Genomic DNA, 14,223 nt, shown 5'->3' with positions numbered 1-14,223 from the left:
CATGTAGTGACAAGGAAACGAAATATTCATAGTGAAGAGCATTTTTTAAAAATTTATTAAAATAGATTTTGCCCATTCATTCAGTGCATCTTTCTTTAGGAGAGATTATAACATTTACAATCAATTAAAAATCATACTAGAAAATGGAAATAAATAAATATTTCTAGGGAATGGTCACGAGTTTCGCAGCATACAAATGTACTAAAATAACATAATTAAAGGCGGAATAGTTACTGATCTCACTGTTCCCATAAACTCTTAAATATGGATGTTGTGGGAGGAAGACAAAGGCACAGGGTGATCGAGAGAGAGAGAGAGAGAGAGAGAGAGAGAGAGCATATTTTTGTGCACATAATCCTTTAAAACAGTATATACAGTAATTATGTGTGCTTCAAAAGACTCACAGCGATAGTGCAAGCTTCATTAGCTACAACGGTGATCAAAGTGACACATGGCCTACTCTGAATAAACACACATGTGACTCTCCAACAAATCTGGGAAGGTAAAGAGATCCACTGCAGAACATTTTTGGTAGCAGCTGTGAAAGTCTCTATGCCCAGTGATCTGGCTGAAGTAAAGTATCTGTGTTATTTTATTTCATTTTACTTTATTTTATTATGGTGCTCTTGGATATTCACACCCAAATCATTGTGTTTTCTGACCCAGGCTTCTCCTGTGAACCAGAAAGTAATAACAGTCACCAGTAATAACAATCAGTACACAAAATGAGTTAAGATTAGTGGATAAATCCTCCAAAGGACAAATCGTTATACCCTTTGCTGCTGGATGTAGACCACGGCATCGTGGACTGTGACGAAGATGTGCTGCGGGTTCATGTAGCTCATCAGTCCGCTCGCTGTGAGAATCTCCAATATGCTCTCTATAAATATACACGATTTATCTGCTCTGATAAATGGCTTCATACAAGATTCCAGGTTTTACTGTGTAGAATTATACCACAGATGGGGTTGATGTGTGTTATGGGCTTAATGTAATATGTTGTTGTTCATATAGTAATAATATAATACAGGGAATTGTATAGCGGATTTTCAACATAAATGCATTAAAATTGTATTTGTTGTTAATATGTTTTTTTGTGAAGAGATGTTATTATATCTTATCTGGCAGGAGCCTCTACAGTCAGAGGTCTAGCTTGTTTTTGCTTGTGTCCATGTTTATCATTGAATTTCTTTGTCTGTAGTGATGGTTAATGGCTGATATGAATGTAGATGCTCAGGGCTTTAAGAATCTGTAGTTTTTCCACAAGTATTTCTTTTTACCTAGCCTACTGAGGGCAATATATTCATAGAAATATGAAATTTGTTTTCCCCACAAATGTTTCTATATTGAAAGTAAATGATATTAAACCCATTCTGCTCTAAGATGCCCCCAAGTGCTTATTCATAAGCATCTGAAATTTGAAGGCGTTATCTTCAACCACTAAAAAACCAGGTAAAAAAAACATCTCACACTGAAAGCCAACAACTAATTTTATTTATTTTAATTCCCAGTCCACCCGAGTAATGGAGTGCCAGTGGGTACGTTTGAGTGAAAGAACAAATAGTGGCTGGTGAGTAAATAATGTTTATATCTGATTCAGTTTAAGGGATAACACTTGTTCCACAATATTAAGCATGATTATGAGCAGGTAAAAAAAAAAGTATGAAGAGCTGTACTTAATTTATTAAATAATAAATCTTTGACAAATTGCTGTGGAATCATTTAACTGGACTATGGGGTTGTAACAGTAATTCACATCACAGCAGCCTGTTGATTATAACAGCTTGCTTTGCTACGTTTTATTACTTAAAAGACATTTATGGAAGAGGGTTTATTTCTAAATGCGTGGAACTTGGCTTGGTCCTGAAACACACACTATACATGCAGAACACGTACACAAAAACTTACCATTACAGTTGGCCAAGAATATCTGCACTCCCATCTTCTGACAATCTATACACATCTATAACAAGCAATATATATTGTGAGCAAGATACGCTCGTAGTTTAATTCAACAGCAATAATGAAAAACAAGCCAGAGTCAGCGTCAGAGGCGGTATACAGTACCTGTATGAAGAGCTTGGCTCCTGCAACATCCACAAAAATAACACTGCTGCAATCGATTAGTACGGTCTGGACTTCATTCTCTGCTATTTCTGAAATTAGATATACACTCATCAGAAATGACAAAATGTGCATCAAAGCCTAGTACTGTCTTGATAAGAAGTAATTACCTGATTTGAAGAACTCATTCTCAGAGGAAAATGAGGTGTTTGCTAGTCCCCGGTCCTGAAAATCAAAATAATAATAATAATAAAGTATGTTACTTTACAAAGTGTTTACTATTACATTTATAATGAGTTGAAGTTTTAAAGCGGTTGTGTGTTTGGTAGTTTAAAAGACTGACCACGGTGTTAATGGACTCTTTTTCCCTCTTTTCCAGTGCCTTCCTGGCCTTCTCACGACTGTGGATACGCTCAGGTGTGAGACCGAGCAGCTGGCTCACATCTGCCTTAAAGAAGCTGCGGTTGCCGTAGTAGATGGGTCCATTATAGGTCAGAATCTTCAGTCCAGGCACTTCATAGCACTATGGGGCAAAACATTACAGGCCAACAGCTTAGGAAAGCGGTAGCTCAGTGGTTAAGGTGTTGAACTACTGATTTGTGAGTTCAAATCCTAGGACATCAAGCTGCTACTGCTTTGAGCAAGGCCCTTAATTGCTCAGTTGTATCATAATGAGATAATAGAGAGATAAACAAATTAGTTATAAATGTTAGGGATAAATAGTAACTTAACTTCTATGTTTCTATACTTCTGTAAAGCTGCTTTGAGACAATGTCCAATTGTTGAAAAGTGCTATACAAATAAATTGAATTGAATTGAGATAAATGTAAATTGCTCTAAAAAGAAGCAAACATGAATAACAGTAAAAGTCATTGCTCCCATGCCCAATAATGCAATTGTCATCCATAGATTTGAACACACACAACTTCAAATAAATGACTCAACACAGAAAATGGAAAACAGTCAGATTCTGTTAGTTGCAGTGGAGTTGATGAATTGGTCGGAAAGTGCATCAATAACAACCGTTATGAACAGCAAGGCAATTTACAGGTTAATATTAATATGTTTGTTCTAACACATTATTGTTTTTATAGAACCACCTCATTCACAGGGATTTGTTATAGCAGAAACGCCACATAATCCAATAAGTTAACTGCAGACAGAGATAAAATGCCAGGCCGATTGAGGGAACGAGCAATTTGTAGCTATAACTATATAACTTTAACCACAAACTGATCAGAGGTATGGTGCGTCATTGATGAATTAATAAAGCCTGTAATCCTTGCTAAATTATAACGGTATAAGAGGAATAAAACATTTCAAGACATGCTGTTATTGAAAATGATCAACTCCAGGATGCTAAATGTAACTCCTCTTGTCCGCATGCATCATACTGCCTCATCGTACATTACTGTTCTATAACAGCATGCATGCCTGTCATGTTTTCCTCCTTACACATCTCCTGGCCTAATTTATATTACTATGCTTTACTAAGTGCGTCCTGTGATTTTATCAGGTTCAATTACCTTATTGTGATTGTTGATGGGCCGGTAGATCTCTGTATTGGAGGCCCTTCCCAGCACTGTGCAGTTAGCTCTGAAGAAACAGAGTTCAGTAAGGGTTCATGTTCATATTTATGTCTCTACTTCATCTGTCATCTCCTTATGGTTAATTTATAGATCCTGCTGGAAAGAGATGTGTTTTGAAACATTGTTTTCCCGAACTGATCCAGAGCTTTGGCATGCATGAGCAGAAAATACAGTTAACACAATTATTATAGCTGATAAATGAACAAATATAGTTTTTTTAAAAAAAAAAAGATGCTTATTGCCTTGGCATTATTAGTGAATGTGCTCAATATTTGCTTTCATTGGGACTGCTCTAGTTGGAGAGCTTATGCTATCGTTTCTTGATGCCAAGAAGAACAACAACTCAACAACTCAACTTGTGAATAAGTGTTCAGACTGAACAAAATATATTATTATTATTATTATTATTTTCAGAACGCTTACAGAAATAAAAAAGTATTTTTCATTTGCTACTTATATTTCATGAAAAATAATAGTAAAATAAAACACAGGATTTTTTCCCAATGCAACTTAACTGTGAATAGTACAGGCTCACAGTCTGACCGAAAGAAATGGCCCTTTGATAATTAACAAAAAAGTAAAGGAAGGTTTTTAGTATTGCAGGAAACATGATTGATTTTAATCACCTCTGTGTGCGACAAATGACAGTCATCATTGAGAAAACCACTCCGATGGCCAGACCCATATCCACATTCAGGATGACCACCGAAAGCCACGTCACCAGCCACACCACCTGCACACACATGTTCTAATATTTCATATATACCATAGATACATGTTTACTACTTGGTATATCTCATGGTGCTGCGACTCTTACAAAATCGATCTTGCTAATCCTCCACAGATCTGGCAGGTCCTGAAACTGCAAGAGCATTTGTCGCAAGCTGGTCACGTTTATACATGCCAGGACAGCCTGGACAGAGAGACAGAGGAAAAACACTTGTTATAAATAGACAGATCCGTGACAAATTAAAGGAAAAACTAGTGGCTCTCTTAAGCTATGGGGGAATGTTTTATCTGATATGGTTTGTGGAATTATTTGATTTTTTCTCGTGTGCTGAAAATCTTTATTCTCTTTGTGCTGGTTCTTATTATTTGTGAGTATATTGTGTACCAGGGTGTTCTGACCTGATATGTCTCACCATAAGATAAGTGGATGGAATGTACGTAAGGAGATAGATAAGTAGTACACTGTGTCATCAGATGACTCGGTTCTCATACAGTGAGCTAAGCCTCTGAGTATGTTATCACATTACTGACCCTAAAACCTTGTTTTGTATATTGGCTTGGCTTTCACACATTTAGCTGGATAGGAACGGAGACAAGTTTCTGTGACGAAACTCTCACTACACTCCCATATTTCTGCTTCTGAAGAACTTAGATAAAATGACTCTACTGTGAAGATCCTCCCTCTCTTCAGATATATCCTTCCACCATTTCCATTTCACTAAAGCACTGTCCTGCTGATCTTATGATGCAACAATTTCTAATCTGATAGAAATGGACTCTTCAGCGATGACCCTGTCTCCTTTCTCAGGGCACAAGGGCTCTAAATGGTTTTTTATAGCCTTCATGGTCACCTATCAACACCTACATTACATGGTGGGCTCTCATCTGTCATCAAAAGACCAATCTAGGGAATATTTTTTTTGAAAAATAATGATCCATCCCTCCAATACAATGCCAGTTCTATGCTAAATCTGTGCTAAGGAGCACTGAAGTTGTCCTGGTGGCATTTTCCTGTCTGTAACTGCTACCTTGGCACTTACACCAAATTTTATAATGCCACCACTTACCTTAGGTAAGAAGTAGAAAAGAGGGCCAATGAGAAGCAGCACAATCAGGACCACCAGACTTGTGAACAAACCTGAGAGCTGGCAAATGAAACACAGCAGCAAAAATACAGATCAGTCACAATCTGTATGTAAAAAAAAAATGAATCCATCCAAGCAGCATGATATGTCTGTAGTGTGTAAGGTCTTACTGGTTACCTGTGTGTAACCACCTGCACTTTCCAAAATGTTTGTGGTCGCCAGTGTAGCTGAACTGGGAAAGCAGGTAAACAGGGAAGACACTGTATTGGAAATGCCATGTGCTAACAGCTCCTGTAGGAAAAGTAAGGAAAAAATGGGCTAAGCACTGACCCTGTTTTAATAATATATTATTCATGCAACATTGAGAACCACTTATGATTGTAGTAATAGGTATTGTGATAAGTTATTCAGTATTTTTAAGTAGTTTGTTGGACCAGTAAGTATTTATTGTATGATAGACAATATACTGAGACAATATAATAAGCATAAACCTTCTGCTCAAAGTATGCACATCTTATTATAACTCCTAATAAAACCTGAAACTTTATGCATCTTTATCTATACTATACTATACTATTTGTTTATCTATACTGTTTCTATGTCTGATTCTTGACTTTCTTGACATCATTCCTGCTGTTCTCAGCAATTAAGAAACCTTTTAGAAACCTTGCAACTGACAAAACTCTATTTTAATTGATTAAAGACTGTCCTTCCAAACGTTTATACACTATATTGTAAAAATCTATGATATAAGGGGGTTTCACACAGGTTTACCTGATTCGGGTGAATAGAATAGCCATGTTTATCAGCGTATATCATCGCTAATGATACAGACACAGCATAGCCTACAAATGTGATAGCAACTGTGTCACCAGCTATATCTGGTACAGTGTGCAATGCAGGCAGCCGAGGCCGAGGAAACCTACGAAACAGAACCAGAGGCAAGGCCTAGTTTTACATTCGATTTAAAACAGTGTAAACTATTTCATGCAATAAAGTTTTCGATATAGTAGTCAAAAATAGGACTAATGGTTACCCAGCTGGAATGTGACCCACTATTTGGACATCATACTTGGAATCGAGAGAAAAGGCATAAGCGACTCCTGTAGCAATTATCACCTGTGGAGAAATGGAATCAAGCGCTGAACAATAAACATTAAATCAAAACACATTTTCTTTTCATATACAGTGTAACGTTGTCTCAAAATTCATCTGATGCCATACAGTGAGAATTTCCACAGGAATAGGAGTGCAGAGACGCTGGCGAAACCGTGTGTTGACTTCCTTGATGGGAACGAGCACAGCTAGGCAGAGCAGAGAGATCAGCAGCTCGGCAAGGTTAGTATGGGGCACGTTCTCCATCACCGAGGCCAGAGTCTGTGGGACAGAGTTAATAAGTCATATTCCACCAGTGTATACAAGTCCATTGATAATTGACAGCGTAAACACAATTTGTCATCAAGTCACTGAAGTGGAATAAATTCACTCAGCGCTAAATGGTTTATTATTTCTTTTCTATAAATCGGCTATAAATGGGCTTACGTGGCTAGGCACTATGGTCAAGCATAGAAAGAAGGATTGCGTGTAAAAGGACAGATGACAGAACCGCAAGTTTAGTGTTTTCTTTGTGATTCTGAATCAGTTTATCTCATTTGGTATTTAGAAGAAACAAATCATGTACCCTGTGCAACATTACGGACATTGTTTGCGCCATACTATTCTGATGAGACCTCATGATAAAATGCCCAGCTGTAATAGTTTCACTGTTAACCTATTAAAATAACTGATTACAGTTCCCCCTAATAAACTTGCCATTACATAACAATATTCTAATAAGGTCTCAAATAACTCGCCAGGCCTCAGTGCTTCTCACAAACCTTAAAGAGGGAAAAAGTCCCTGTGTGGCGAGGAAGCCTCAATCCCAGCATGCTCTGCAGCTGAGAGACGGTCACATGAAATGCGGCAGCACTGGTGAAAGCCTTAACAATGGGCTCGGATAGGTATGTGGAGAGGAAACCCAACTGCAGACCGAACATACAAAGCTGGAAAGAGAACCATAGCGTTTTATATACAAGACAATCAAGCTCAAAACAATTAAATGCAATACACAAACTATATCTAATTTTTACTACCTATGATTTACGATATTCAATATATCATATCATATCAGATATTTTCTTACCATCATCACTCCTGACAGGAATGCTATGGCTGAAGCCACACCAATTCTCTGATCTTCGAGCTCTGCAACCTCTGGGCTACTGCAGTTAAGATCAGGAGGAATCGGCACCAGCTGTTCCACCACCGTGCCAGTCATCAGACTCACCACTGCAAAAGTACCTGTATGGGCCCATATGTGGTCAACCTTAGAACGGAGTATATACAGGGAAGACTATATACTGGAAAAATATGGGAAAAAAGTGAATATATGGTATAAGGGAATATATAAAGGCTACAATAAAGAGAAATAACCAAATTTATGCTTTGATACCTGCATTCAAACGAACTGAGTTTTCTACATCAGATGATTTAGAAGTCACACATTTTTTTACGCTTTTGTTTCTTTTCCCTGTGCAACGTCATCAGTCATAATTTTTTGCAATGCACATAACCACAGTCATAAAATCATAGTCAATATTAGTTCAAGATGTTTATTAAAGCATAGGTACTATGAAGCACTCTAGGAAAACCTTGGTAATATCATGGTTAGCATACAGCACCATAGTAAAACCATCACTAATGACTACTACCCATAGGGATGTCTATCTCTCTGATAATGAAAGATGAAGGTTTTTTTTTGTTTTTTTTTACCTGTGGAGACATGACGCCCCGTCCCGAACAGCATGTAGAGAACTACAGGGAAGAACGATGTGTACAGGCCATAGATTGGAGCCACTGATGTCAGTAATGCAAAAGCCATTCCTGGTACATGAAAGCATTGGAGTGAGTAGTGCTGATATTCATCTCACTTTTACACTATAATAACAGGTTAACATTTTGATCCACACATCAAATCAACACCAGAATATCAAATGGTCAGACTTACAGGTTGCATTTGATCTATAATAGAACATATTCCTAAAAAAAAGGCATCTATAACGTAATCGAGTTTTTTGCTACAGTAGTGGAAACCATTATTAATGTACGGTAGTATAGTTATCATTGCTTTTATTGTCATTAGCCAGTTTGACTGGTCAGACCTCAATAACTCCAAAACATGTAGGTCTATAAATAATATCAGTGTGGCCCTAATGTGCTCTGCTGGGGCAAATGTTAAGAATAAAATCTATGGATCCAGTAAACTGCTAGAAGATTATTGTACACATTTTAACATACTGTACTCCTTAATGTTTCAACAAGATTAAATTTATAAACGAAGTCTGTTCTGTGGGGGTCAGTAGACATTATTTTACAGTTTAGAATCGAGATACAGAAGACATAAAAATGCATGCCAACTTTGAACAGTATGGATATTCATGAAATAATAACAATCAGTGATTACTAACAGTGATACAGAGTTATTACTGTATTAGTGATTAGAGCATCACGTGACCACTGTTGACCCAAATTGACACTTAAGGTTACTTAGGGTGACGTTAATTAATTAATTAACATGAAAAGAAAAAATTCTAAAAAAAAAATAAATAAATAAATAAAAAAAAGTTTAACTACGTTTAACGAGTCCTAGGTAACAGGAACAAATGTCAAGTTGATGCAGATTTCTGAGTCTAATCACGATCGCCGCATCTTGCCATCAGAGTTGACCTACTGAAATTATTAAACTTCTGTCCCAGAGGAATAACTGTACCTTGGGGAATGTGTAGAATCCCGACTGTCAGCCCTGCTACTGTGTCTCCTAAAATCCATTTCCTGAGTCTGTATTTTGGTAACCAGCTGAAAATCGGCATGCGCTGCTTGAGCAGGTGGAGGCAGTGGAGTGGAGAGCAGCGGGAGCGCGTGCACAGCCTCTCCCGGAGGCGCTCGCGCGGTTTGGCCTCGGTACCGTAAGTCTGTTTGAAACGGTCCTCTGTGTAAATGTTCCTGTACACTGCCACAGACGCGCTCATCCTGATCCTCTCTCAGTCTGTCCTCTCAGTCTTTTACTGCAAATTGCCACATTCACGGCAGCGTTGCTCTAGAGCCGTTAGGATGCATTACCTGTCCAGGGGCATGCTTATATATATATAGCTGTTACAAGTTTGACAGCAGGAACCATTGTGCTTTCCTGTCAGCTGCTTTGAGCCAATTGACAGACTCAAAGCGGAAGGGTTTTTTCCGTAGTTGAGAAGAATCACTTTGTGGAGCCCCCCTTTTTTAAAAAAAAAATAACCTGATTTGGTGGACTCATATAAAGGTGTACTTGTGTCCAACTTTTGAGATGATGGATCCTCTGGGTCCTACTGCGAAACGATTTTATAAGAAAACCCATGAGATCCGTCTCCTCATCTCTAACACTGAAAAGCGCGCGTCTCTCTCTCTCTCTCTCTCTCTCTCACACACACACACACACACCTAATCAGAGCCCTTACCTTTCTATCAACGTTGTACCAACAAGATGTACAAAAGTGTCGTCAGTAATAGAATAATCTTTATAATGGCACAGTGCAAAAGTACAGTACAATACCTACCCTGATAGTGCAATATCTACACTAATTATACTATGGCTATACTAATATTAACATCACAAACCTAAAAGTCACTCCGGAACAGCTCACCTGCTCAGTGTTATAAATTCAATAGTAAAATATGGACAGTTATAGTACTATAACTACCTACCCACACACACACACACACACACACACAACCCTCTGAATCATAGATCGTGACATACAGGAAAAGAAGTGTACAATGTGTACCTGTGTTTGAGGCACATACTGGGATCAAAGTGCTATTGTTTACAGACTTAAGGTGTAACTTCAAACCATGTGCATTTAGCAGTTATTAGAGTCTCATTTCCTGGAGGGATAGGTTTCTCTCTTAGAACCTTTTTTTCCAGCATGCTGCTCAGAAGCAAAGCAGCTTTTAGAGATCTAATCATATCGGTTGTTTTTGCCTCGTTGATCAAACTGCAACTTGATTCTGATGAGTTTGTATAGTTGGGTTTTCTTCACACTGAAAAGGCAGTGCAAAGAGTTGCTTTACAATATATATATATATATATATATATAAATATATATATATATATATATATATATATATATATATATATATATATAAATATATATAATAAAACATATTTATAATTTTAATTTCAGAGAACAAAAAAGGGTTTTATTGTTCTTATACCACTGAAATAGATAGATAGATAGATAGATAGATAGATAGATAGATAGATAGATAGATAGATAGATAGATAGATAGATAGATAGATAGATAGATAGATACTTTATTCATCCCAAAGGGAAATTTACAGCTTCCAGCAGTATCCACAAGCACAGGTAATAGATAAAATAAGAAGGAGTATAACAAAAAATACTAAAAACCCAAATTTAAGGGTACAAAAATATAACAAAAAATATAACAAATAACAAAATATAACACATTTTAACGAAATATAGCAAAAAAATACTAAATACAGAGATGTAAGGAATAATACAGAGATATAAGGAATAATACAGAGATTTAAGGACTAAATAATATATAGTACACAATTGTCCCCTGAACAGCTTTATTTCTCTTTGAAGTTAAAAAGATGCAGCTTATCATGTTACTGAGAAACTGGAAAAATTACTGACTGGTACAGAGTGCTGACACTGGCGACTTGTTCCAAAATTGTGAAATTATTGTTTAACAGAAAGTGTGACCAAATCAGTGACGATACATTTTCCTACATGTTCCACCCTTTGAGGAATGCCATGAAACTACACCTTGTATTAACATCATTTTCAAAGGAATTAAAGGAAGCTGAAGCTTGAACTTCCGTGTGAATGTGATGAAACTCACTAGACTTCATCTTGGCCAACACATCCAGCTGCCTGTATAATCTACATTTAAACAATGTCTGCAATGTGTGCTGGAGATCACAATCTCATATATACGCCAACCTGGTATGAAACAAAGAGTGAATACAGAACATATTTTGGTAAAAGCCCAATGTTATGCTTCATGAACGTACTCCTCCCAATTATTGTTATTGTTTGCTCAGTGCTCCGTGCAGAAGGCCATGTTCTCATGCTGAGAACATCATGCCTGGCATCTTAGTTACTGTCCACCAGAACAACCTGACAGGGCTGGCAGTATACAGATGATAATATTATTGAAATATGAAGCCATAATACTAATACGATATAACCACATAACGTTTTTACTATAATAGAATGCACAATAATAATAATAATAATAATAATAATAATAATAATAATAATAATAATAATAATAATAATAATTATTATTATTATTATTATTATTATTATTATTATTATTATTATTATTATTATTACTATTCATCTAAGTAGGATATTTAGTCATTTATTTTCTTTAACAAAACACAAATGTTTCTCTGTAATATTACATTTTTTTGAAAAATAAAATTTGTCCTTTATAGCAAATATTAGCATATATTTATATGGATTTTGTATAACCACGTGTGATGTTAGAAACACAGTACATTTTCCATGCACCTCCATGGATGGGGGACTGATTGTCGCCTCCTCCCTACACAGAGTATGGATGTCCTCTGGGTACTCCAGTTTCCTCCCTCAGTCCAGAGAAATGTGTTGTGGGCTAATTGGCATCTCTAAATTGTCTGTAGTGTGTGAATGTATGTGTGCAGTGATTGTGCCCTGTGACAACCCCACCGCACCCCTAACCCACTCCTGAAGTAGATAACAGGCTCCCTGCGACCCTGTCTAGGGGAAGCAGTGAAGAAAATGGATGGATGGATGGATGGATGGATGGATGATAATATAGGTATCACTGATTATGATTATTACTGACTGTGAAGTGACTGCTATGAAATCGGCTATATTATCTCTTTTTTACTGCATTATTCTTATTACATTTTAAACACCACAATGTTTTTGGTTTCCAAATTTATATATATATGTACTGTATATATATACAGTTTATATATATATTTTTAACAATACTTAAAGAAGTGTTAAATATCTTCAAAGAAAAGTTGATCTATTTTTGAAGTCATTTCTCTTCAGCCATGCTGATTTAACGTGGTGATTTTAAGAATCTCGAGATCTCAAGTGTTATGGAGATGCTGAGAATGCAGCTATTGTGTTGATCGGCTCTGGAGAATTTATGGACACGCTGGTGGCGTGTTGCGTCTGGTGGCTGTTTAAACAAGATATTAATCAGCGGTAAAATGAACAATGCCCTGAATAGAAGAGGATATGGAGCGTTAAGCCAGGCTAGCAAGACAAAGTCCAAGCATTCCAGTATGGGTTACAAAAACTCGAACAAAAACAATATAAACAGACTGACAGCCTGATTTGCTTCGGCTGCTGTTTATCTTCTGTCTAATTTAGATCTCTGTCTGTTTGCACTTCACATGTTTTGGAACATATATCTGACCAGACGGTCAGTAACGTGACTGTACATGGCAAATGATTTTGCCTTCATTTTCAGCCACAATATACAATCACAAACGGGAGACAGCTTCATGTGTGTTTATATACTTATAGCAATGAAGATATGAGCAAAGAGGTTAAAGTGAATTATGAGTGTCTCCATGCCTTTGTGTCTTATCATTCTCCTTCTTACATAAACATTTATTTCTTTACAAAAATATCTAGTTGGCTCCGAAGTCTGCCTCATGCTGAGCGTGTGTCCTGGTCCCCTGGGTCACGAGTCTCTGTTTGCTTCATCACTCCATTCTTCTCAATGAGGGAGGGGTCATGGGGCTCTTTTAATACTGTAGTTCCTCTCATTGTTCTTAATCTTTTTTTTTTATGGGTTGCTGGTGCTGACCAACTGTTGTATGTCCTTTAGTTCTGACCTCGTCTAGGAGATTTGTGCTCGGCTTCTCCCTCTGTCTCCATCTCAACCACCTCTCCCTTCCTGTTCCGTCAAGTGTGTCTCTCTCCATCTCTTTTTATGGTCTCTCAAGAGTTCATTAGTTTTCACTTTATCTTTTAACGTTAGGTATGTTACAGGTATAAACATATCCTTAACTGTACCAACTATATTGTTGGTATTGTATGTTAGTATTTTCTTGTTCATTGTGTATTGTTTTTCCTGATGTTTTGGTATATTAATCCATCATTTTGAACTTGACCTATGGAAAAACAATTCATAAAAGTTCTCAGTAATGGGCCCAGATTATTACACCTTTATTACTTCATATATTTTCCTTTATATATATATATTGATGTGTTGGATGTTTTTAATGTGAAGTCCTACAAACTAAAAATACTCTGTCTTTGATGGGACACTTATTCAGTACATTCAGCATTCCTCAGTTAAGAAATTAAGGGTAAGAAAACAACAGATGGATAAGATACAGTCTTGGGGTCATCCTTTATTCATCCTTTAAAAAAGATGCTTGGTAGAGGTCAAGGTGTGGTCCATCAGCATTTATCCTTCTTACAGAACAAAAGGTCACACCACACGTCCTCCCTCCTCTTCCTGTCCATGCTGCTGCTTAGACGCCAGTGTCGTTCTTATTACTGTCATACTGTTTTGACAAAAAGGCTGTAACTATTGACACAACAATGGCTGTTTATGTGCTTGTACTTTCACAGGCATGTGATTGCAAACAAGGACAGTAATAAAATGTCTGGCCCAGTGTAATGCTAATGTTTATT

General features: G+C 37.0%; 1 protein-coding gene across 1 annotated transcript; it reads right to left on the bottom strand.

Annotated features, from left to right (window-relative positions):
• Nucleotides 1-25: 25 nt before the first annotated feature.
• On the bottom strand, nt 26-9,909 carry slc26a10 (solute carrier family 26 member 10). Its single transcript, XM_058410937.1, has 18 exons — nt 9,276-9,909; nt 8,279-8,389; nt 7,650-7,807; nt 7,345-7,509; nt 6,692-6,844; nt 6,504-6,586; nt 6,242-6,389; nt 5,645-5,758; nt 5,450-5,527; nt 4,471-4,566; nt 4,280-4,386; nt 3,591-3,660; nt 2,408-2,587; nt 2,235-2,289; nt 2,068-2,156; nt 1,909-1,963; nt 774-880; nt 26-673 (listed from the first exon to the last, which is right to left on the bottom strand). The coding sequence occupies exons 1-18, from the start codon at nt 9,532-9,534 to the stop codon at nt 635-637; spliced, it is 2,067 nt and encodes a 688-aa protein (XP_058266920.1). The 5' UTR covers nt 9,535-9,909; the 3' UTR covers nt 26-634.
• Nucleotides 9,910-14,223: the final 4,314 nt, after the last annotated feature.

The sequence above is a fragment of the Hemibagrus wyckioides genome, linkage group LG15 (assembly GCF_019097595.1).
Source record: "Hemibagrus wyckioides isolate EC202008001 linkage group LG15, SWU_Hwy_1.0, whole genome shotgun sequence".
Lineage (NCBI taxonomy): Eukaryota > Metazoa > Chordata > Actinopteri > Siluriformes > Bagridae > Hemibagrus > Hemibagrus wyckioides.
The sequence above is the reverse complement of the archived record's forward strand: the minus strand, read 5'-3'. Positions and strand labels throughout refer to the sequence as shown.

What these genes read in the sequence shown, in the direction of transcription:
- slc26a10 (XM_058410937.1), bottom strand. Translation starts at nt 9,534, where the DNA reads ATGAGCGCGTCTGTGGCAGTGTACAGGAACATTTACACAGAGGACCGT. An exon ending in TCCTGTCAGGAGTGATGATG is followed by an intron (nt 7,510 to 7,649) that starts GTAAGAAAATAT and finishes TTCTCTTTCCAG; the next exon opens with CTTTGTATGTTCGGTCTGCA. An exon ending in ATTCTTGGCCAACTGTAATG is followed by an intron (nt 881 to 1,908) that starts GTAAGTTTTTGT and finishes GTATATTTATAG; the next exon opens with AGAGCATATTGGAGATTCTC.